General features: G+C 38.8%; 2 protein-coding genes and 1 long non-coding RNA gene across 20 annotated transcripts in view; 2 read left to right on the top strand and 1 right to left on the bottom strand.

Annotated features, from left to right (window-relative positions):
- EGLN1 (egl-9 family hypoxia inducible factor 1) overlaps nt 1-5,816 on the top strand; it is a 64,195-nt gene extending 58,379 nt beyond the window's left edge. For 4 of the 6 annotated variants that reach the window (XR_014076825.1, XM_081570362.1, XM_081570363.1 and 1 more), the window contains 2 exons: nt 2,194-2,261; nt 3,295-5,816. Coding sequence is in view for 3 of the 6 variants with exons in the window: in XM_081570362.1 (XP_081426488.1) it covers nt 2,194-2,261; nt 3,295-3,359 (133 nt within the window). In the remaining 3 variants the exon portion in view is untranslated. Of the gene's footprint in view, nt 1-1,296; nt 2,262-3,294 lie in introns of all 6 variants that reach the window. The other 2 variants (XR_014076824.1, XR_014076826.1) reach the window with 2 other exon arrangements.
- Nucleotides 1-25,518, bottom strand: part of SPRTN (SprT-like N-terminal domain) — a 44,703-nt gene that overhangs the window by 17,067 nt on the left and 2,118 nt on the right. For 4 of the 13 annotated variants that reach the window (XM_081570355.1, XM_081570356.1, XM_081570349.1 and 1 more), the window contains exons 3-5: nt 21,351-21,479; nt 18,381-18,648; nt 16,297-17,211 (exon numbers count right to left, since the gene is read on the bottom strand). In XM_081570355.1, the coding sequence (XP_081426481.1) occupies nt 16,466-17,211; nt 18,381-18,648; nt 21,351-21,479 (1,143 nt within the window). In that variant the 3' untranslated portion in view covers nt 16,297-16,465. Of the gene's footprint in view, nt 1-14,862; nt 15,442-16,296; nt 17,212-18,380; nt 18,649-21,350; nt 21,480-25,518 lie in introns of those variants that run through there. The other 9 variants (XR_014076822.1, XM_081570350.1, XM_081570354.1 and 6 more) reach the window with 7 other exon arrangements.
- LOC145538399 (uncharacterized) lies at nt 9,944-25,433 on the top strand. The gene is made up of 2 exons (XR_014076827.1): nt 9,944-10,045; nt 23,789-25,433. It is a non-coding gene; the product is annotated as an uncharacterized LOC145538399 (long non-coding RNA).

Raw genomic sequence — 25,518 nt, 5'->3', positions numbered from 1 at the left:
AAGTCCAGAGGGATGGTATGTAAAAATGATACAGAATAGAAAAATACATAATCAGAGAGTGGAAGTATAGAGAAAATAGAGCAAAGAGAAGTAGAGGAAAGGTGTGTTAAAAAAATTACCTTTCTGCTTTAATAGACAGCGTCTGTTCGGCTTATACTGTTTTTTACATTTTCTGCTTTATACTCTTTTTCTATAAGGTTTCATTTTCTAAACCTATTTTTTACTGTACTCTTAAAATTTTTTTTACCATTTACCATGACCTAATTAAAATGTGTAGACTATTAAAATGGAAGATGTTACAGACATTGTTAGCAAAATAAATATTTTTTTTTAATAAAAAACTCTACTTTTTAAATACCTGTTTTTCATTATAGAAGGGATTTGGGACATTATGATAGTGAATTACTGGCCAATAGTGGCTTAGATCTGGTGAGATCCCTTAGAAACACAAGGAGAAGAGCTGGCTCTTGACAGTGATGTTATATCATTTCATGAGGTTCAGACTGTGAAGGTTTTGTCACCTGTCCCTCCTTCCTTCTTTCTGAGCCGTGTTGCCTCAGCCCTTATGCATCGTAGTGAGTAGCAGGCTGAGCAGTGTGACTTGAGGCTGTAAGAACTCCTGGGTGGAACCCGGGGATCCCATCACATCACAGACTCTGTCCTGAATCCTGTCTCTCCTCCCATCACCCCAGTGCCCATCTCAGCCCCGACTGCTTCTTAAAAATCGTTTCTGAACTCGAAACTGCTTCATTGATCTTCCTTTGTATTGAGTCTTGAATGTGATGTGGTTGTATCCTTTCTCAATGGAGATAGAATGAACATTTAAGTAATGAATAGATGCCATGCAATTATGGGTTGCTCCAGGAGTTTGGAGGAGGGAGAAAATGGTCTTACATTGGAATCGATTGGTCCAGTGTAGCCGCTGGGCCTGGAGTGAGGAGAAGCAAGGAGAAGACAGTGTTGGCAAGGCTGGGAGGAAAGGGCGAGGCTGTGGAGTCAGAGCAGAGGCAGATATGTGGAGGAGGAATCTAAACAGATAGGGGATGAGGCAGGAGAAACAGAGTGATGTGTGGTGGTTTACAGCTGTCTTCTGGGAAGGCCTTGGACAGTGTAGGGAGCTGATCCAGATAGCTGAACTCTGGTTACTAAAGAACTAAGAGTTTGGGGTGGGTGCAAAAGACAGAGGAAAATATTTGTGCACCTTCCCCATTGCCATGGCTACCTGTGTGATAGGATAGGGGCTGGAGCTCTGGAGCCGGGAGGCCACACCTTGACCTCAGCTCTGTCCCTTTCCAGCCTCCGATTGTCCAGACTCCCAGACTCGGCCTCTGCTCTGCCTTTGACTCTTGACTGCAGACAGTTTGCTGGTTCATCGTTTGATCAGTGTTGCTTTTCCCCAGTGAACACCGGCCAGAATCTGCAGGACACTTTACTGATTGCTGCATTCTTCTAAGGAACTGATCCTTTCTAACATGCTTTCACTCCCTGTGGTGTTTGAAAATTTTGTACATTTTTAGTACCAAAAGGTGTAACTGAATGCTTTGTGGTCTTTAATAAATGAGTCTTCATTCATTTGTGAAATGAGGTGTTCCAAATGATTGAAATTTTCAGAAAAATGAAACAAGACATAGTATAATTGTTTTGATTAAAATCCTAAAAAATTCTTTGCATGATCAAACTTTCTTGATGACTCCAGGTTGTAAAATTATAAACACCTGTCATGATTCTTTGTTGCTGTGAGTGTAGTGACATCCTCAGACGTGACTGAGACTGCCCACCCTCCCATGCTCTACAGGCCCCTGGTCTGGCATCCTCCTCTGTTTCTCTTCTTTCCTTTTAGAACGCTATTGATAACATACTTTTTCTGTATCAGCCACTCTTTCCCTCTTAGTGTCTGTTTGTGATCTGCTGTAGGCTTGCAAAACAGATAATGAAATAGGTTATGTAGGTATTAAGAAAATCGTAAAAAGTCATAAGCTCTCCAGTGTTAATTTGAGCTACTCCTGGCTCTGTGTTATGCTCTTGACCATTGGAGTTCTTGGATAAGTGGGTTGTTACTGTGCCCACTTATCACCTGATGTCATTCCAAGTTAGCTGTTGTTCTGCCATGATGAGTTTCACTAGACCTTTGCAACAGCATACCCTTTTTTTCTCCCAGTGATCATTCTTACCCTGTTCTAAATTTTCTTTTAGGTACGCAATAACTGTTTGGTATTTTGATGCAGATGAGAGAGCACGAGCTAAAGTAAAATATCTAACAGGTAAACATTTGGGGCCTGGGTACACTAGGAGGAAGAGACCCCACAGCCAGGCGGTGCTTTCCATGAGCCAGACAGCTTGCTCCTTGTTTTTGTCAGATTCTTAATTCCCCTATTTAGAAGAGGACTGCTCTTACGTCACCTTCATTGCTATCTTTAACCATCAAAATTGCCCAAAGATGAGGAAAGTTTGAGACAAAGCAATCTGGGGAAATCGTTCTAGCAAGCTGAGTAGCTGAGTTTTCTATGATTATCCTTCTCAGTCATAGGCTGTCTTCTTCTCATTCTCCCCACAGAAGAAAGGTAATATCCTTTCCTCTTTAGATGTACATGCTCTGGAGAATAATCCAGGTCTCCCATGTTAAATGTGGATATGAAGAAAATTAACACAAAGGAGATGAATTGAGATGCTGTAATCAGTAAATCTAACAGGCATGCAGAGTCCATATCTGCAAGTGGTGTCCAGTCACCCCCACTTGTAGACGCTCTCCTGAAGCAGTTGGGCCTGAGGTTTTCAGCAGATGGACTGCTTTCTTTAACCCCACTTTGTATCTCACAAATCTGCTCCAGTTCACATTACTGGATTTGACTACCTGTACTTTCACCAGCCATAGATAATCCCATATCAGCCTTCTATAAAACTATAAAAATTGAATATTCACGAGTTTCTGTTTATTTTCAAAGTCATTATTTGTGACAGAAGCCTAGTATTGTGCTTTCAGTGATGCTGAACACACTGCTATTAATATTTTATAGCAATTCAGTTTGTTTTTCAAAAAAAAAAGGAGACAAAAATCATTATCCCTGTGTAGAGAGTGGTTTTTCCCTTTGAAGGTTTACTAGTTCAGAGTCCCTGCATTCACCGTAATCAACCCTGAGGGTAACTTTCGGGAATGTGAGTGTGATCACTCTCAGATGCTGTGTGTTTGCAAGTTGAAACGCTGTGCACACTGTTAGGAGCTCAGTGGGGTGCAGGAACAGAAGCTCTCTGGTACTTAATGAATGAATGAATTTTTTTTTTTTTTTTACCTTGCAGGTGAAAAAGGTGTGAGGGTTGAACTCAATAAACCTTCTGATTCGATCAGTAAAGACGTCTTATAGAGCCTTTCATCCAGCAATACCCCACTTCACCTACAATAATTATTGACGCTATTTGTTAACTTGTGAATACAAATGAATGGGATAAAGAAAAATAGACAACCAGTTGGCAGTTTAAGGGAACAGAAACAGCTTTTTTGTGTTGCATCAAAACAAAAATTTTGACTGTGTGGCTTTGTACTGCATGATTGACTCCAAACCTGTGATGGGAGGAATATAAGTTATCATCTGAAAGTGGTATTTACATCTGGACAAGGAATAAGTGCCCTAGGTAGAATTTTTTTCATTCTTATATTTTGCCAGATCTGTCATCTAGCTGAGTTCATCTCTCCCTTTTTTATATAGTCAGGTTTGAATTTGAAATAATTTTTGTATAATCAGGTACAATTTATCAAAACTGAATTGAGAAAAAAATTACAGTATTATTTCCCAAAATAGCATCAATCTATTTTTGTAAACCTCTTCGTACTATTAAATTTTGCCCTGAAAAGCCTCTTATAATGATTGTTGCCAGTGACTAATGATTAATTTTGTTTTTACTTAAAATAAGAAAAGGAGCACTTTAATCACCAACTGAAAAATCAGATTGTTTTGTAGTCCTTACACAAATTTGAACTCTTAAAAGACTGCTGCTGTTGTTTTTTTGACATTGTTAATAGTGAAGCGTAACAGTAAAACCGTCACTGTTTACTTTACCATTTACTACCAGTAACTTTTAGTTATGTTTTATAAGAAAAATACACAGTAAAAAGGTTTTATCTTTTAAGTTACATTAAAAAAAAAAACAACAAACTACAGTGACTGGCACTAAATGAACTTGAGGTTATCCTCCTCAGCATCAAGTTCCCAAGATAAAGGGCTTTCTTCTGCTTTCAGGTACATCCTATAGATGTAGAACATACTGTCCCCTTTCCTAGACTTTTCCTTTTGCTTCCCATCAGGTTGATTGTACTTTGAGTTTTGCCGTTTTCTTCCTACTTATGTGCCCATCTGGCCAGCAGATCAGAACCTCATTCCTGTTAGGTAGCGTCAGGGGGAGACTGTGCCTCCAGACCGAACGGTGTTATTACAGACTTAACATCAGTGACTCCTCAAGCCACTGCCGATGCACTCCCCAAGGGCGGTGCTCTCCGTCAGTACTGAAAGATGGATGTTTATATTAAAAATCAAAGCACAAAGCAAAAAACCAGATACTTTTATGAGTCTTTTTTTACTTTTCAGAAAAAAGAGGGAATCCTACAAAATCACGTAAGTCCTCCCAGACTTGAGTTTTTTAACACCTGAATTAGGATGGATGTCTTAGACTTCAGTTTCTTAGGCTGTTTAGCAAAGCCCAAAAGGTGGTCTCTGTATTTTGCATGAATTATGGGTGTGAGACCTTGCCCACTTCAGTTTTCTATCTCTGTCCTTGATCCTTTGCCAAAATAATGTGAGTGTACAGAAATAGTTCTGTATATTTCAGCCTATGACAGTTTTAGCATCTGTATAGTTTGTATTCAATTAGAGACCTTTTCTATGGAAAGCTCAGTAATTTTTATTAAAAGATTGCTACTGTTCATGTAAAACATGAAAAAAAGTTGTTTAGTGAACTGGCAGCATGGATTTAGGGTGGGATTAAATAATCAGTATTGTGATCTCACTTCGGAGAACTTGCAGGAGACAATTATAGTTGATTGTTGGTTTTCCTCACCCACTGCAGTTTTGTTCCACTTCCTTTCCGAGCCCCAGATAATATTAGTACAATGCAACATCTCAACAGTAAGTGCCTCTGCCCCTGCTCTCCCTCACCCCCCCCCCCCCACCCCAGCCTGGTCTGCAGTGCAGTGCACTGCCTTCGGCCACAACTCAAAAGCGCTATTATTTTTAGGTCGAGTAGAAATTGTATAATGTTGGTGGGAGGTTTGTTTGTCAAGGTGTACAAAAACAGCCTTTTAATCTGGGAGCCCCTGTGTCATTCAGATATGTATCTCTGCAGTTGTGCAAAGTGTCAGATTCTACTGTCTGTGGCTTGTGCTTGCCTGACAGGTTTTAAATTTTGTTGTGGGTTTTTTTTTTTTTTTTGAAAAGTTTATAATTTCTTGGAGATTGTTGTGAAAGGATGGAGAAATCAGGATAGCCATTTCTTTAATATCCACTTAAAATCTGTTCTTTTCACGTTAGTGGGACTGTTAACTTGTCACCAAGCAGGACTCTCTATAAAACAAAATTTAAAACTATTTGTGGCCTATATGTGTTTAATCCTGGTAAAAGATAAAGCTTCTAATGCTGTTTTTATTCAACATATTAACCAGCTGTAAAACACAGACCTTTATCAACAGCAGGCAAAGAATTTCAGGATTTACATACAGATAGACTATAAAGTCATGTAATTTGAAAAGCAGTGTTTCATTATGAAAAAGCTCTCAAGATGCTTGTAAAGCTAATCTAATTAAACAGATGTATAAATGTTCTTGAAAAAAATGATGCTTCTTTCCACCTGTCTTTTGTTGTTTTTTGATCCTTTATCATACACTGACGTTCTTAATGGGCTCTTCCATCAGATAATGTGCTTTTCTCTCACTCATCTCTGGCTTAGTCCAGAGCATTTGGTACTACTTTTTATAAATGATAACAAGGGAAAGAGAACAGCAAACATGGAGTCTGACAATTTTAGCAATCCTGGGAGTAGCTGGACTGTCCATGGGATCCATGAGCTCTGTATTTGTATTCTCAACGTTTAGGTTCTTGCCCTTTTTTTAAATGACTTTAATACTCACACTGTTGAGCCTATCTTTGTTGCCCCTCTGCTGCAGAAGCGAAGGGCCATGAGGTTTATCTCTAACCGTCACAGGTATCCTGTGTGTATATATGCAGAAAAGTATAATTGGTGTGGTCATGAACTAAAGAGCTCTTTACAACATGAGGTCAGTATACATATTCATTTACCTCTTATTTAAAATATTTTTTGGTGTGGTGTTTTTGCTATATTTCAACCTATCTTAGGGCTTCCCTCACAGCTCAGTTGGTAAAGAATCCACCTGCAATGCAGGAGACCCTGGTTCGATTCCTGGGTCGGGAAGATCCACTGGAGAAGGGAAAGGCTACCCACTCCAGTATTCTGACCTGAAGAAGTCCATGGGGTCACAAAGAGTCGGACACAACTGAGCGACTTTCACTCAGTTAGGGCATTTGTAAAATTCTACTGAAATATAGCTGAATGGATTAAAGGGGAGGGCCAGTGTGAATTGGGGATGAAAACTGATTATTTTTGGTGTTGTGGCAAAAAGAGCACAGACAGGATTAACAGATCCGTTTAGTTTTAACGCAACTGCTGAATTGTGTGACCTTCAGAGCCTATTTCATCTGAAAATAAGCACAGTGGCTCCAGTCTTACAGAAAGAGTTGTGCGTGACCCAAGTGAAACGCAGAGTATTCCCAAGATGCAGAGGGTCTGAGAACGTGAGCTCTATCTTGGCTGTGGGTGGCAATTATATGTATTTATGTCATATATTTAATAATTGTACCTGGGTTTTTAGAAGTACCCAGTCTCCACTGCTTCAGGAATAGGCTTTTAGGCATCTTAATGTCAAGAATACAGTCCCCAGATTCTGCTGTTGACTTTAAGGCAGAGTCTTTTTATGATCAGTTCAGTTCAGTTGCTCAGTCATGTCCGACTCTTTGCGACCCCATGAACTGCAGCACGCCAGGCCTCCCTGTCCATCACCAACTCCCAGAGTCCACCCAAACCCATATCCGTTGAGTCGGTGATGCCATCCAACCATCTCATCCTCTGTCGTCCCCTTCTCCTCCTGCCTTCAATCTTTCCCAACATCAGGGTCTTTTCAAATGAGTCAGCTCTTCACATCAGGTGGTCAAAATATTGGGAGTTTCAGCTTCAACATCAGTCCTTCCAGTGAACATCCAGGACTGATCCTCCTTTAGGATGGACTGGTTGGATCTCCTTGCAGGCCAAGGGACTCTCAAGAGTCTTCTCCAACACCACAGTTCAAAAGCATCAATTCTTCGGCGCTCAGCTTTCTTTATAGTCCAACTCTCACATCCATTACATGACCACTGGAAAAACCATAGCCTTGACTAGACGGACCTTTGTTGGCAAAGTAATGTCTCTGCTTTTAAATGTGCTGTCTAGGTTGGTCATAACTTTCCTTCCAAGGAGTAAGCGTCTTTTAATTTCCTGGCTTCAGTCACCATCTGCAGTGATTTTGGAGCCCAAAAAAATAAAGTCAGCCACTGTTTCCACTGTTTCCCCATCTATTTCCCATGAAGTGATGGGACCAGATGCCATGATCTTAGTTTTCTGAATGTTGAGCTTTAAACCAAATTTTTCACTCTCCACTTTCACTTTCATCAAGAGGCTCTTTAATTCTTCACTTTCTGCCATAAGTGTGGTGTCTTCTGCATATCTGAGGTTATTGATATTTCTCCTGGCAATCTTGATTCCAGCTTGTGCTTCCTCCAGCCCAGCATTTCTCATGATGTATTCTGCATATAAGTTAAATAAGCAGGGGGACAACATACAGCCTTGATGTACTCCTTTTCCTATTTGGAACTAGTTTGTTGTTCCATGTCCAGTTCTAACTGTTGCTCCTGACCTGCATAGAGGTTTCTCAAGAGGCAGGTCAGGTGGTCTGGTATTCCCATTTCTTGAAGAATTTTCCACAATTTATTGTGATCCACACAGTCAAAGGCTTTGGCTTAGTCAATAAAGCAGAAATAGATGTTTTTCTGGAACTCTCTTGCTTTTTCATGATCACCAGAAAGTAAATTTCACCTGGAACATGGCAGTGCTCAAGGACACACCACTGGACAAATGATATGTATAAAGGGCCTGGCCTCATGAGCTGGGAAGAGTTTTACAAGTATAAAACACTTAAATATAAACCAGGTCATAAGACAGGGAGGGCCTGAACAGCTGCAGGCAGCTTCTTATCAAATATATCATTTCTGAGCTCCGAACAGTGTTATAGAGGTTATTGGATAAGGAGTTACTGGATGAGGTCTATATTAATTGAGATTAGGCCTTTTTCTGCCAAAATTGTTTTATTTCTATGGTCTTCTATAAAATAGCATTACAGTTTTTTTAAGTCAAATTTACAAATGCAGTTGTAGGTAAGTCAGCTTGTTTTATGTGAGGCTTGGTAAGAAAAATAGCCCCTTGTGTTCTTTCCCTCAGAAAAGATTTTAACTCTTTTAAGTGATTTTTTGGGTATGTGCCCAATTGCTGTGCTTAGTCACCCAGTGGTGTCCGACTCTTGTGACCACATAGACTGTAGCCCGCCAGGCTCCTCTGTCCATGGGATTTTTCAGGCAAGAATACTGGAGTGGGTTGCCATTTCCTTCTCCAGTTGTGCTCAATTAGTTCTAAATAATAGTTGCATTGCCACGTTCTAGATTTCTTCATTACCTCCGAACTTCCCTACCTGGGAGGTAAGAAAACAGGTGTCTCTCCAGTCCTCCTCCTCTGCCTCTACCATACCTCCCTGACCTCCTTACATAACTATCTTGTAACTTTAGGTCACATGAATAGTTAAAGACTATTTGGGACATCCCTGGAAGTCCCTAGAAGTACCCAGTCTCCACTGCTTCAGGAATAGGCTTTTAGGCATCTTAATGTCAAGAATACAGTCCCCAGATTCTGCTGTTGACTTTAAGGCAGAGTCTTTTTATGATCAGTTCAGTTCAGTTGCTCAGTCATGTCCGACTCTTTGCGACCCCATGAACTGCAGCACGCCAGGCCTCCCTGTCCATCACCAACTCCCAGAGTCCACCCAAACCCATATCCGTTGAGTCGAATCCCTGGTGATTCTTCCCTGGTGGTCCAGTGATTAAGACTCTGTGCTTCCACTGCAGGGGGAAAGAGTTCCATTTCTGGTCTAGGAACTAGATCCCACATGCCATGTGACACAGCCAAAGCAAACGGAAAAAAGATTATTTGTGCTATTCAAAGGTGAGATGTAGAATAAATCATGATGACTTTTATAGTTTACTTTTTTCTTAATGTCTTGCTTGATCTTCCGTTTCAAACCCCAAAGGCCTCCAACCTGCACAACCTCATGTGGTTGTGGATCTGCCTGGAGCACAGCTGTCTCCCCTGACCTCCTTTCACACTGTTTTGGAGGTCCTATAGCTACTTTCTGTGGGGTCTTCGCTTCCTGGGTCCTGTGTCTTCCACTCTTTTGGCTTACTTCCTCAGTCTGGTGTAGCATGTCCTTCAGTACTTTCTGTGAAAGAGTACCTGGGAGGTAAATTTTCTTTAACTCTCACATTTAATTGGTAATTTGCCTGAGTTTAGAAATCTAGCTCAGAAATAATTATCCTTCAGAATTTTGAAGGCATTGCCTAGGTTCTAAGTTGCGGTGTGGATGCTGAGAAATCTGAAGCCATTTTATTTCTGACTCTTTACACGTCTGCTTTTCGTATGTGGACACTCACAGAATAATTTCTTGTCTAGGGCCTTGACAGCATGCCTATTCTCAGCCACACGAGAGGCATGCAGACTGTAAACTCATGCCCTACATTTGGGGACATTTTCTTAAATTATTTCTCCCCTCCATCTTCTCTGCTCTTTCTGAACTCCTATTGTCCAGACGGGGACAAGGAAGCCCGGTGTGCTGCAGTTCATGGAGTCGTGAAGAGTCGGAGATGACTGAGTGACTGAACTAAAGTGTCGTCCAAATAGTCCACCTCAGGTTTGAGCCTGTCACTGTCGGCCACTACTGCGTGCCTTTGCCCTTTGCTTTGAAGATAGCTCATTTCCAGTTCTCCAAGGGTGTCACATGTGCTGTCACAGTTTTAATTTTCAAGAGCTCTCTTTTTTGTTCTCTAAATTTTTAAAATATATGAAAACCTGTTCCATTTAGTAGATACAATATTTAACATTTTTAAAAATTTTGTTGTAATTTTTTTGTCAGGTTAGAAGTTTTCCTCCCAGGTCTGACTATTCTTATGTGTTCATATTTAAGGGGATGTACTTGAGCTTCTGGCTTTCCAAGGAATCTTAGTTGCTGCCTAAATCTGAATCTCTTTCATTATCTTCCCAACAAAGTCACCCATAACCTGTAGCAATAGCATAACTGTGAGACACAGAAAAAAGTTCAACTTATGTGCAAACAGAGAAATAAGCATCTGAAACTAGAGCCAGCACCAGAATTCCTGTGAAGGCCAAGAGTCAGGTGGAAACTACATGTTAAAGAGACAGGGCAGTGGGGGCCTAGTGGTAGCAGCGTCCAGGGAAAAAACAAGGACCCCACCACAAGTGTTGGAAATACTGATACATCACACCCGTACTGGCCACTGGGGCATCAAGGGGAGGCTTGAAAGTTCATGAGACTGAAGGAGGCTGCTTGAGGAAGGCACCATGTCAGAGAAGGGGAGATGTCTCCTGGAGGCTTGATGTAAAATGGAAGGAGGAGGGAAGCAAGGGTCTTAGAAAAATAAAATTATAGAATCAAATGAGATTGTAAATCCTTCCCATCTCACAAATATGTCCTCTCTGAGAAATACTGTTTTTCACCGTTCCAACAGAAGAAAACACTCTTGATTCAGAAGCCTCTCATCTTTGCCTGTACCAATCCAACTGTTTTTGCAAGTCAAGGAAAATAATACCTTTCAAAATGAGCAGAATAGGGAAGAAAAATAGCTACAAACAGTACTATCTATAAGGAAAAAAAATGAGAATTATAGCTAATGAAAATTCTTTCCTCAACCATAAGGCAACTGCAGAATGTTCAGTGTGAATTAAATATCTTTAAAAACAGGACTCAGCAGGAATAAAAATTAAAACCTGAAATTCGAAATTCAAAATCTCAGAACAAAAATGGACCAAAAGAAAAAATCCCTCAGGAAGCTGTGAAACGAATTGATGTAACTCCAGCAAAGAAACTGAAGATTACAAAATTATCTGAAATTAAGATTTAAATTGTAAGATACCCCAGAAAAAATAAATTCAACTGAATATATAATGACAGTCATTAGAAAAAAAATAAAAAGTAGGAAAGCAGACCACAGTGCAGTATGAAATAGTCACAAAGGGTTAGAAAGCAGAAGGGGACACACGATAAGCATATGTGTTGTTTAGTCGCTAAGTCATGTCCAACTGTTTTGTGACCCCATGGACTGTAACCCACCAGTACCCCCTGTCCATGGGATTCTTCAAGCCAGAATACTGGAGTGGGTTGCCATTTCCTTCTCCAGGGGATCTTCCCAACCCAGTGATCAAACCCCTATCTCCTGCTTGGCAGGCTGATTTTTGACCACTGAGCCACCTGGGAAGCCCCTGTGTTGCAGTATGCTTACATGAAATAGCAACTAGAATGAACAGTTTACAAATAACAACATGGGTGACTCACAGACAAGATAAGAAGCTAGACTCCATCCTACCATCAGGGATCCTGTGAAAGTGAAAGTCACTCAGTTGTATCTGACTCTTTGCAACCCCATGGACTATACAGTCCATGGAATTCTCCAGGCCAGAATACTGGAGTGGGTAGCCTTTCTCTTCTCCAGGGGATCTTCCCAACCCAGGGGTTGAACCCAGGTCTTCCGCATTGCAGGCGGATTCTTCACCAGATGACCCACAAGGGAAGTATTTGAATATCTTGATATTAAGAATGCAGCTGAACAAGTGTCTGGGTGTATCTTACTGAATTATTTTAAATGTATACAAATACATGTGAGGAATCTTGTTAAAAAGGAAATCCAGTTTTCTTCCATGCTGGTGCAGATTTTCATGTTTAGTTTGCAAGAAATGCTTATAACCTGGAATGATTTGGGTCTCAAGAATATCTGTCTTGAAAATACACATATTTTGATTCTTTGGAGAAGTATGGAGAAGAATCAGTGTTACTACATTAAGATGTTTTTGGAAAAGCAGGTAACAGTGAAAGTTGAGAAGTGCCTAGCCATTTCATGCACTTAACACCGAGAATTTAACAGGCTCCTCTTTGTTCTACTAGACCTCTGATACGGGGGCAAAGGACATTACATCCTAGGAAGCTTTCAGACTAATCAAGATGATTAGAGAGCAGAATAAGTACTAGACATTCAAAGGAAGAGTACTATGATTTTGAAAACAGTAGAAAATATAGGTCCCACCTTGTCTGGAAGACTTCCTGTTAAGTGTTATTGTGTTTTGCCATATCTGGGTACTGGTTTCTTGAAGAAGACTGTACATTAGTGTTCAGAGTTAAAGGTGAAATATAAACAAGTTTAGGAAGATTAAGGTAGATCAGTAGATCTACCTTAGGTAGACCTGTAGATCAGTCCTTGTTTGTTTGAACAAGCACATACTCTTGACCATGCTGTGTCCCCTCTTCCAGGACTTGAGATCATAACCTATTTTTTCCCTTTATGTGTCAGAACCAGTCATTATTATTTCCGTTGTTGAAGTTTCTCTTTCTCTCTTTGGCTTTGCCTTGCCTTCAGTTTTTCAGAGAAATATAATTTACTAAGGTGGTTCCGATGGTAAAGAATGTGCCTGCAGTGCGAGAGACCTGGGTTCAATCCCTGGGTCGGGAAGATCCCCTGGAGGAGGGCATGGCAACCCACTCTAGTATTCTAGCCTGGAGAACCCCCATGGGCAGAGGTGCCTGGCAGGCTACCGCCATGGGGTCACAGAGTTGGACACCACTGAACAACTAAGCACAAGAGCGCCATCTGGTGTTCAGTAAGCAAGAGGGTAAATCTTTTTGTAGGTTTTTAGCACCAGAACCAAAGCAAGCAAACTGCAGCTTGTTTCTGTATTAGTCGACAGCACTGTAAACTTTGATAATGAGATGATTCCTGAGTCACTAAAGATCAAGTCTTTAACTTTTCATATTAAAAGATATGAGACGATGTGTATGTAATTATATAACTTTCTAACAGTGGAATGTTAGAAATAAAAAGCCAGACAAAAAATAAAGCCAGAGCTAATCACCACATGACATCCTTTACCATTTCAGTTCCCTAGAGAATTTAATCTCCCTGGTGGCTCCGATGGTAAAGCGTCAGCCTGCAATGCGGGAGACCTGGGTTCGACCCCTGGGTCGGGAAGATCCCCTGGAGAAGAAAATGGCAACCCACTCCAGTACCCTTGCCTGGAAAATCCCATGGACAGGGGAGCCTGGTAGGTTATAGTCCATGGAGTCGCAAAGAGTCTGGACACAACTGAGTGACTTCACTTTCAGAGAATTTAATCTGTAATAATTGTCTAATAGAGTTTTACTTCATCTGGTGGATATGCTACTAGTCAACAACAAATACCACAAATTTCCAAAAAGGCAACAGTAACCTCAAGGATAAAAAATCAAAGAATAACAGGAAACCATTGCCCCTCAATAAGGATTAACTGTAAAAAGAGCTCAGCTTCAAGGCAGCCCAGTGAGGAGATCCTGCAGGTATCCCAGGTATAGGATCCCAGCTGGGTACTAAGTCTGAGGAAAGTTATAGTGCCTGCCTGTTTCACTGTGACATTCTTACTTAAAACTTCCGTAAGCTTCACAAAGAAAATAAAATCTCAGAGCTTTTGGACCATGGGATAAAGTCTGCTTCCCTTCTCTCCTTCCCCGTCTCTTCAAAATGAAGGCCAATAACATTTAAAAGTTGACCCTCAATGATTTTTAAAAGTGAAAAACCAACAGAACATAAAACTGATTGTTTTTCCTAATATAAAACAACAGATTTGGGAGTGTCAGAATTCTTAGAAATTGACATGAAGTCTTAATTCCAAATTTTAAATTAACTTCAACTTTCTTGCCAGTTAACATATTCCCATCATCCCTTAAAACTGACCAATTCTTGATTTTACAACCTAATTGTTTCTGGAAGAAGCCATCTTCTCTCCATCCCAGCCATTGCCCTTCCCCCTCTTGCCCTCCTCCCCACCGTGAACTCCTCAAAACACTTCTCAGATGTTCTTGGCTGGTGTATAAACCTTCCCAATCCCCACAGCACCACCCCAACGTGAATCAACAGATGTGTATTAACAGGGACCATACAAAAGACGTGGAGAATGCGATAGATGGGTTTTTCAGCCTCAAAGTTTTATTTACTTGAATCTGTCCTGTCTGCAGTCTTTCTCCTTCTACCATTTCACCCTTCACATTTTACTCTGTTCATTTGGAACAGCTCAGTTCTCCCAGTAGAATGTGCTGGACTGCTGCCAGACCTTAGTGTTCCTTCTCTCTCCAAGGCCCTTTCTCTCCACCCCTGCTCTGGACTAACTTGACTTCCCCTAGAACACTCAACTTGGGTGTAGAATTTGTAACCTCTGTCTCCTGAAGCCCTGGGCTGGGCTGATTGTCCTTTCCAGTTACCACAGCACTGAACTATTTTGAAATTAATCTGCTTTTGTCTCATTCCCCAATAGGTTGTACTACTCCTTGAGGCCATGGGTGGGCTATCATATACTTCATAGCAACAGAGCTTTGTATGGTTTTGGCACACAAAAAATGTTTCCTGAACATAATTTGTTAAATTAAATGATCTTGTATGAGAGTATAAATGTATATATTCAACATAATACACATTTTAAGTCATTTATAAATATTTATTAAATACTATGGTTTAACTTCATGCTTCAGAAGAATCAAAACTCATAAACACTCACTGAGATAGGCTAAAATGAAAAGGACGGATCATAGCGTTAAGACTGCTGAACAATAAGGTCTCATACATTGCTGGTAGGAGTGTAAACTGGCAGGATTTACTAAAGCTAAACAGAAGGTACCTGGTGACCCTGCATTTCCAGTCTGGGGATATGCTCAACAGAAACAAGTAAGAATGTTCTTAGCAGCACTGTTCACAATGGCCAGCCCCAAACAAGACATGATACCAATGTTCATTAATATTAGAATGACAAACTGGCATATTCATACACGTACTACAGAGCAATGAAAAGAATGAACTTCTGCTACCCATAGCAACAAAGATATGACTTCATGAAGTTCAAAAACAAGTAAACTAACTTGATGAAACACAGATGAAAACAGTGGTTCCTTGGGGGCTGTGGGTGTTGACTAGAAGAGACGTCTATGAGGACACCTTCTAGGGTAACTGAAATGTTCTCTAACTTCTGGTGATCACACAGAAGGGAACCCAGCTGCACCTATGTATGTAAAAGTCATGTTGCAACAAAGTTAAGAAAAAGAAAAAACTTAAGAACTAAGGCATTGAAAATATGCCAACACGCTGGCATTATAGCCATGAGACAACAAACTAAATTTCATCAAACTATCTTTGTCCCTTTGTTGTAACATAAAAAAGAATGTTTTTTAAAAGAAATACTTTGCATAGGCAAAATGGTATTCCTAAATGGTTTCAACTTTGGCTTAAAGTTCATAATACTCTTTCCAGATGATGTTTCACTTGTACATAAACTAGGCAACTTTGTTATGTTACTTAGCATCTAAAATTTTAAGAAAACAGCTAAGTTCTGGCCTACAGAATTACAGTAGCTATTTGTTACTAGCAATCTTTCAAAAGAAATTTATTTTACTATATTTATCTATAAGTAGATACTATAAATGTCAATATTTATAGAATACATATAATATCTATATAATATTTACTATAAATATCTATTTACTATAAAATCTGCCACCTTTTTAGTGAAACAGAAAAATAAAAGTCTTTATAATATAGGAAATGTTAAAGTTTGGAAGAAAAAACCCAAAAACTTAAAAGAGTACCCTGAAACAACTAGTTTGTTATTTTGGTCAATATGTCTGACACTATGGATATTACCAGTTCTGGGAATGAGTTTTAATATTAAAAATGAAATATTCAATTTAACCAAATACCTGACAGAATTCCTCACTGAGTGTTTTAAGGAAAATAAATAAAAATATTAACAGATTTAAATACTTTTAAAAGCCAGAAAGAAGTATCTAAAAATTATTCATGAATGCATCTAGAAGAAATTCTGGGCTCCAGTGTACATAAGACAAGAGTATAGCACCTCTAGGCAAAATATTTTTTAATTATAATCTCATATGTTTATATAAAGTAGAACACTTAATATTGATGAACTAGATTATAACCTGCAAATCTTATTAACCAGAAATTCCTGAGTGTAGTAGTGAGGCAATAAAGGTGGACATTGGAGACCCATTCATTTTTCAGAGATTTTTTCAGCTTTTGACTTGGGTGCGATCACATTCAAGGCACCAGTCTAAGTGCTCATTAATCTGAGCCTCTGAAACTTCATCCTGACACACAGGACAGTGAACCACTCTGCTCTGACTAGATGAACTGCTGGGATTCTGAGCTGCAGCTGGAGGATGTGAACTACTCTTCAGATCATTACCACCACTCTGGGCTTGCTCTTTCTTGATAAAAAAATTGTCAAAACAAGTCTTGTTTTCTAGCCTGGGTCGTTTACTTGGGAGTTTACCTTCAGGCCCACCTGCATCCTGGAGCGCAGTGACAGATGTTGATTCCATGGCTTTTAAGGAATTTCTTAGAGATATCCTAGAAGATGTAACCCTCCTTTGAGAACCAGAAGAGGCTGACTTTTTAGTGATGTCACCCACTGTTAGGCTTTTCGTTGGAGACCCATTCACACTTCTGAAAGCCTTGTTGTTGGCAACTGACACTTTAGGGAAGTAGTTGCTTAAGACATTTTGATGACTGGAACCGAGAACAGGGGATGCTACGGAAGTCTTTTTACTTGGACCATTCTGTTCAAATTTCACCTCAGTTTTCGAATGAGGTCTCAGGGCATTTGCTGAATGGTCTTGACTTAAAGGCTCTTGGGTTTCATTAATAGCATGTGAAGTGATACATTTCCCAGATGAAGAATTGCTGGTTTCCCCTAGAACATAACCTTTCCCACTAAAGGGGATTAACAGCTGTTTCTCCCCTCTGTTCGGTTTGTCTGCAAAAGAAGCAAGATTTTTCCTTGATTCAAAATTTATACCATAACAAGTATTAAGCTAATGGACAGTTTTTCCAAATGAATAAATACTGTTTTGTTCTAACTTAGAACTATACTGTAATTCTCTATTAACAGGAGGACAATCTTCAGCAGTCAGAAAGCTCTGATACTGAGAACACATAAAGGACAAAAACACCCTCTCTTCAAAACAAAACACAAAATACCATCTCATACTTACATAAGCAGTTCTATCATGCAAATATCAATAGCAGAATAACTTTTACCAAGAAAACTGCCTTTAGTACTCTTAAGCCACATCCCAGATGGGGAAAATCTGCTACTGCACTATCTTCCCAGCTCACAAAACAGGATATAATCTTCCCACATAAATTCTTCTATAGCTTCTCAACTTAGTAAACGTTTCAGATTTGAGAAAGCTTATGTCCATGAATCCTTATCACATCCAATCAACAACTTCCCAAGGGAAGAAACATTAACTTTAGTAACCTGGTTACCCCTTCAAAGGGCAGTAACTCTGAACTGCAGAGGAAAGGGGTAAATCTTGAAGTGTTAGCCTACACATGCCATATCCTTTTCCCATTCTTCTAATGAAAATACATACATCAACAGAAGTTGCTTGGATAGACTCCAACTGATAGGAAGGGGTGTAGCAAGGACTTACATTCCGGGCATTGTTATTTGAATTACTGTTTTTACCTTGACAATCTTTTTTTTGCCTGCTGTTTCCTAATGACCCAGTGAGTCAGGATAGGGAAAGGGACTTTACCCTTAAATTTTAGCAGTGGAAACTATTGTGACTTTTTCTCATATGTATCTAGAGCAAAATATATTCTTCTACCACCGTTTCATAGACAATGGGATTTTTTTTCCGCTTTAAGTCCTTACTTGAAAACATCTACACAAGAAACACTCTTTAAGCTTTATCTTTTTTTTTTCTTCAAAAAATGTTGCTAAGGGTTTTATCTCTAACAAGAGAAAAACAATAAAAAAAAAATTAAAATGAGCTTTGGTTGAAACCAAGTTTCTTGTTTTGCCTTTTTCTTTTGAACAAATTAATTAAAGCTTTATCTTAATGCCAATTCTCTGAAGTGTCCTTCAGAGAACTAGCCACAGTAGTAGAAAAGTAGGAAGACTATAAGCAGACTTACCTTTATTCTCTGCTTCTGATATTGGCTGCTTTCCCAGTTTTGTCTTTCCTTTGCACTTTTTTGAGTAGTTCTCTGGTTCCTTGATTTTGATGTAAGTGCCTCCACAGGTTTTCTGGTGTTCAGCCCACCAGTAGTCATGCGCGGAGGGTGCCCTGTTGGTGGCACGCTTCACGTAGCCGTAATATGGCTTATTGTTCTGACATGGCCCATTGCAGCGCCACCAGTGTCGACGGTACTCATCTACCTCATCATGGAAAGCATGGTACACCTGGGCCGAGACAAAGTTCTTAGCATTAAGTAGGCAAGTTAACAATTTTAAGAAAATATACGTAATAAATAAGCAGCCTCCCACAACTTTTTTTTTTAAACTTTCCAACTTCTCAAGGGTTTTCTGACGTTATGTTTTGGGAAAGATAGTAACTATATTTAGCTTCTCTTCAAAAGTTCATTTTAATGAGAATCAGCAATAGTTAATTTAGTGCTACATAAACTATGGAAAGGTAGAAAAATGTGAGACTAGAAGACAAATTTAGGAAACCAAAAAGCTTCTATACATGCTAAAAGTTTTAGAAACCCACTTTCTAAATGATGAAAAATTAGGATAAAGATTTTATATAATGTCATAATCAGTAAGAATTGTTCCCACTGCTTAAGATGAAATTTTCCCCTATAGGTAACCATACCAAAGGATTCTGAAGGACTCTTTCCTATAAATGCTGGACCCAAACAAGCACCTGGTCTCAGGCTGCCTCTGCCAAATCCGTTCTCCACATTCACCCAACTCTGCTCATTTCCTTACAACAAGCTTTCTGGGGTACCATTTTTATCTGTTTATAGGTGAAAAGCTCTCTAGGATTTGAATGTTCTCATCCTTGTATCCCTAGTGGCTATTACCAGCTTGACATAGGGAAGGTGCTCAGTAAGTGTTTGCGGATTGAGTGAATGAGAAACTTCACTGACACAAATTCTCTTTAAATGTGCTTTTCAGTCCTTGAACAGGATCCCTCTGTTTCACCCTCTAGATGAAATCTTACTTAGAACCTAAGCAGCAGACAGAGAGAAGAGTTCAGGCTGAAAGGAAGGTGAGCCCTCCCACATGGTGGCACTGAGGCTGGCAGGGCACCATTTTACAACTGATACTTCCAAATGACTGAGGAACTTTTCCTCCTGTCCTCTCAGTGGAATGTTATTAGTTATATGAGAAAAGGAGCAACAACAGCATATGAGTTTTGTGTTTTTTAAACTCTTAATAAATTCCCCTTGTGGGAAACAATACTAAGCTTTCTGTAACTCTACAGATAAGTTTTATATTCACTATCTCTCCACTCTAAGCAAACAAATTCTATTATTTGGCAAGCATGCAAACAATGCAAATTATAGTAAGTGCAGGAGAGACTAGAGGACAGAGGTTTGGGAGCAAGGAGGCTTGTAAGACCCTGCCTTCTCTCTTATGTTGAGAACACCTCACTTAGTAATTCAGTGGTAAAAAAAAGACAGGGAATTGGATCTATTTTGATTCCAACTTCTGTAATTCCTATAGCCTGGGGCTGTAACTTTTTAATAATGTAGTTAACTAAAAACTGTCATCAATGTGGATGCCTCATGGAGTCTGCTATAACAGAATGTAACCTGGGAAAGCAAGGGCTGATAAAACCTCCTAAATTCTCTTCCAACTGAACATAGGAAGTACACTAGAATTTTGCTTAAAGTGTAAAAGTCTTTTATACTAGCAACTCCATAATTCCTTTGCTAATCTGGATTTTATGTGACTGTTAATCCAAGCCACTTATTTGATGTGAAAGGAACTCAGTCCAGTAATGAAATGAGCTCTCTAGAAAATTAAACTGACAGCTAGAAAATAATACACGGAGGGTGAATACTTTCCCTTCCATCACACTGGCTTTTATTGCTTTTTAAAATAAGAAAATTTCTAAACACTAAACACACCAAGGCATTTAATCTCTGTAGGAATTAATATTTGTTTTGGTTCAATTAAATTCAGTACTTGCTAAGTGCTTGTAGAGGCACTGTTATACATCTTGTGCAGATGTATATAAAGATACACAAGTGTATATAAAGATATGTAAGAGCCACCCTACTGGGATATGAAAGTAGAATATAACATTGTAAAAGGTTAAATATCTGCTGAGGAGGTTCAAAGGAGGGAGAAGTTATATCCCACTGTAAAGATGAAGGATCATTTTGACAGAAAATAGAAGAGGCATATTTTAGGAGAGAATATATGAGGAAAGGCACAGAGATGAAAAGTTCCATTAGAAACATAAGCAGGGGAGTTGTGGAAAGTAAGAAAAAAGGAACGGTAAGGTTACTGGATAAAATGAATGTATAATAACAAAGACAAGTAATATTTAATTAGTACCCAAACTGTGCTAAAATGTTTTTGCTTGCATTTTCTCTAACCCTCACAAGGATCCAATAGCCTAAGTATTGTTATCATCCTCCTTTTACATGTGAGTAAACCAAAGCATGAAAGAGTTTAAGTAGGTCCCACAATCAATGGCGCCAGCATCAGGATGTGGGCAATCTGACTCTCCCCACTTTTCTGACCCCAGGCTCTGTCACCTCCCACATTATGCAGAAATGCAAGTCAAAGATTTCTGATGAAGGGAGTAACATACAATAGGAGCAGAATATAGGACAGATTGAAGGAAGAGACAATGAGGAAATATAATTAGGGGATGACGGTACTGTACTAGTCCAGAAGAGAGGTACTCAGGCCTGCAATAACTCTGCACAACAAGCTGCCCTCAGAGGTCAGAGGTCTCAGGGATGTCACCAGAACTGCTGTCTTCTACTATGGGGTCCCAGGTAAGCCGGTCTGCTTCTCTGGGCCCCTCACTTGCCCTGGGAAATCCTCAAACACAGTATTTGTTTCTACCCAGTTCTCTATTTTTAATTAAATCCTAGGAAATACTGAAATAAATCATAAATGTGTGTGGCTTTATATACCGTTATATTGGCTCCTGTCAGGCGATTGATGCGATGCATATGCTTACAAAACTCTGGACCATGCCCTTCCCGATCTTTATCATTATTAGTGACAAATAAATAGGCATGTATCATTTCATGCAAGAGGGTCTGAAACAAAAAACAATCACATTAATTTGTTATGGTGCTTCTGAAAATAAAAATGCATTATCTGACTCTACCTGGAGTCTTAACCTTCTTTGGATCACAGGCTCCTTTCAGATACTGACAGAAAGTCATGAACCATCTTTCTAGAAAAATTATATAAGCACACATTCACAAAACTTTGCATATAATGTCCAAAGTCCTGTAGATCCCAGGTTAATTCCCTGTTCCAAGGAGGCCTTTTTAATTATTAACCAAAATCCAGTAGAAAAGACTGATAAATTCAGCTACATGAAAATTTTAAAATTCTTTATGGGGAAAAAAATGTTATCAGTAAAGTGAAAAAACAAACTCAGGAAAATATACATGCAACTATCTCAGAGGCTATTAACTCCTAAATTATAAAGCACTCCTAAAAATCAACAGGAAAATGATCAACAATCTGATTTTAAAATAGGCAAATGTCATGGACAGGTCACAGAAAATGAAATATAAATGATCCATGAACATAAAAAATGCTCAACTTCATTTGTAAAAACAGAAATGCGAGTTAATACGTTAAGTATACAACTTCTTGCTTATTGAGACTGGTAAAACTAAAGTTTGACACTATTAGTAAAGCTAAGGGAAAATAAGCATTCCCATATATCACTGGTTGTTGTTGTTGTTGTTTAGTCACTAAGTCATGTCTGACTCTTTGCAACCCCACGGACTGCAGCCCGCCAGGCTCCACTGTCTATGGGATTTCCCAGGCAAGAGTACTAGAGTGGGTTGCCATTTCCTCCTCCAGGAGATCTTCCCAACCCAGGGACTGAACCCCAGTCTTTTGCATTGACAAGCAGATTCTTTATTACTGAGCCACCAGGGATCACTGGTAGGAATGCAAAATGGTACAACCCTTGTGGAAAATTTGGTAGCATCTAACATATTTACAAACACATTTATTATTGGACTCAGCAACACCTAGACTAAAATGAAAGGCCATGGGTATGAGGTATTTCATTGTGGCACTGCTTACAATAGTGAAAGAGTGAAAACAATGTTTGGCAATAGAGCCCTCATTGAAAGAACTATGGTACAGCCACATAATGGAATTCTATGTAGCCATAAAAAAGAATGAAAAGTATCTCTATGAAATAATATGGAGGACGCTATAGAATGTATTGTTTTAATGAAAAAGGCAAGGTACAAAAGAGTGTACTCAGCATTTTGTATAAGAAGTATGCTATGTGGTGGGGAATAGATAAGAGTGGATATAAATACTGACAAAAGAGAATGATAGAAAAAAAACTAGTAACAACAGTATCCTTTATAGGTGAAAAGGTCAGAATAGAGGCATGGGGGTGACCAAGATTTCTCTGTGTATAGTCTTTGGTAGTTTGAGGATTTTAAATCACGTAAAATTTTAAAACAAACAATAAAACTTACTGCTCATTCCATACCAAGGATGGAATAGTTTAGGTATAAAGTTTACAAAAGCATTTATGGCTGATATTTCATAATCTATTCTAAAAAATGTGAATCCAAAAGTGAAACTCATCAAGGTCCTCAAAAGCATAGCTTTTTTCATAATCCTCCATAATTTTTTTTTAAAAAAATTTTCATCAGAAGAACTAGATTGGCATTAATGAATTTTAGTTGTATAGAATTATATGAATAGAGAAATCCAAGAATCAAACATTTACCAACTCTTATATATTCAAGAAAATGCCACTCTATCGAGACTCAAATTCAAAGGTCATTCTACATTTCAGATGTTTTTCAACATTCTAAAATAATGATAACTATTCTCATTAAAGAGAAATAACTTGGGTTCCTGATTTTTGGTTCAATTCAAACACATCTTGAAAATGGTACATGGCATTATACTGAACATTTCCATTTTTATGTATCTACCATTTTCCACATTTAGGCTCTATCTACACATCATTGTCCCCAAACACCTCAATTTTTCACCACTGTTCTATATCGGGCCAAAAACAACTACTTCTAGACCTAAATATGCCATAAGCTTAGTGGCCTCACTTTTGTCCACAGCATATCCATTTCTTCTGCCAAAAGGAGTCTCCTCTACCATTTCTATATGTCAGAATTCAATTCTGTCCTGTTAGGCTCGCCTCCAAATTTTAATTTTCACTAGTAACAGTTCTAAAGCTGAAGTGATGAGGCCAAGTGATACAGGGGATAGGACAAGAGCGTCAGAGCCAGGGAAACTAGAGCCTAAATCAAGGATCTGGTATTTATTACGCATGGTGACCTTGGACAAGTTACAACTTGCTCCTCATCCTTAAAATGGAAATATCCTAATCTTGCAGGGCAGTACAGCAAATACTGGGCTTCCCTGGTGGCTCAGTGGTAAAGAATCCGCCCACCAATGGAGGAGACTCAGGTTTGATCCCTGGATCAGGAAGATCTGCTGGAGGAGGAAATGGCAACCTACTCCAGTATTCTTGCCTGGGAAATCCCATGGGCAGAGGAGCCTGGAGGGCTGCAGTCACAAAGAGTTGGACCTGACTTAGCAACTGAACAACAACAACAAACATCAAAAGCAAATACTAGAATAACTAGATTAGTCTGGCACACAGTAGGTACTCAATACAGTGAGTGGTAGGCATGCTGATGTTAGTAGTAATGAAATCCACATCTGTGAAACTTTTCTTGACCTCCTCAACCAGTTTGTTTTTTCCTTTTCTGAATCCTATTCATTATATTTAGGCAGCTACTTCAAATACAGGCCAGTCCCTCTATTCTTCCTCCATCCATCTTACTCCTGATTTCACATTATAACTTTCTGCCAACAGCAAATGCTCACTTGAAGCATTACCCCATAGTTCCCATTTTCTTCTTGCCTATTACCTTAAGAAAAAAATAATTCATGTGTTATTTAAGCCAATATTGTTTATGCAATCAATTCAATTTTCAATTAGAGCTGTTCCAATTAGTGCTCCTTGTAAGGCTGATTTGGTTAATCATAGTTTAATTTTTTTAAATGCTTTACTGTTTTTTTCCTGCTTCTTCACTGAATTACCAACAGAATTCTGTTTTTATCTACAACTATGACTGTAGATTGCTTATTTCTCTTATTCATTTCTGCTGATTGATGCTTCATGTTTAAAGCTATGCTATTACTTTTAGGGTCATTATGTGTCTGCATTTAATAGGTTATTTTATCATTTTAAAATGTCTCCCTTTTTTCTAGTAAAACTTCTTCCCTTAAAATCTTTATACTAATACTAGATAGCCATAACAGTTTTCTGTTGTCTAATATTTGGAAGATATGCTTTTTCTCATCCTTTTATATTTAACATATGTGTGTCTTTGTTTTAACCACATCTCGGTTAATGTCATATGCCATTCCATGTCTTTAACTGGAATGTTTAGTCCATTTACATTTAATATAATAACTGATACTGTTTTTATTTCCACCTTTCTATTTCATCTGGGCTTTGTCCCTTTATTAGTTTCTTTTTTATTGAGTATTTCTGTTGTACTACTTTAACATTTAGTAGCTATTTTTTAAAAAAAATTGTGATTAAACAAAAAATTTACCATCTTAACTATTTTAAGTGTACAGTTCAGTAGTGCTAAGTACATTCATGTTGTTGTGAAACCCACTACTTTTTGTTATCCTTAAAAAACATATTTCCAGGCATGTTTTAACTTATTTCCCATCCAACCTCTACCACCTATGCTCTCTTGTGCATACATTTCAAATGATACAACTGAGGCAAAATAACTCACAGCAGTTATATCTTGAGGACTTTCAGGCAACTACTGGACTCAACTAAGGCTCCTACTGCTTCATTCAGCTATTAGGAGTGATCACCATCTCTACATATGAAGTGTGCCCTCACATTGGTTTGTTCTGCCAGCTCAGCTATATGTCATGGGAGGACACCATGGTGGCTGAACAGAAGAGAATCAAAATTTATGTGTGTCAATAAAAAGATGTGATCTTAACTTTCTTGCTGCTTCTAAACCAACTACTTTGTCTATCTGAACCTTATCTTATTTATAAAAATAAGGATAACACATACTGAACATA

This window comes from Giraffa tippelskirchi, chromosome 2 (genome assembly GCF_054371585.1).
Source record: "Giraffa tippelskirchi isolate mGirTip1 chromosome 2, T2T-mGirTip1v1.2.pri, whole genome shotgun sequence".
Lineage (NCBI taxonomy): Eukaryota > Metazoa > Chordata > Mammalia > Artiodactyla > Giraffidae > Giraffa > Giraffa tippelskirchi.
Note: the sequence above shows the minus strand (reverse complement) of the source record. Positions and strands in the feature narration are given on the sequence as shown.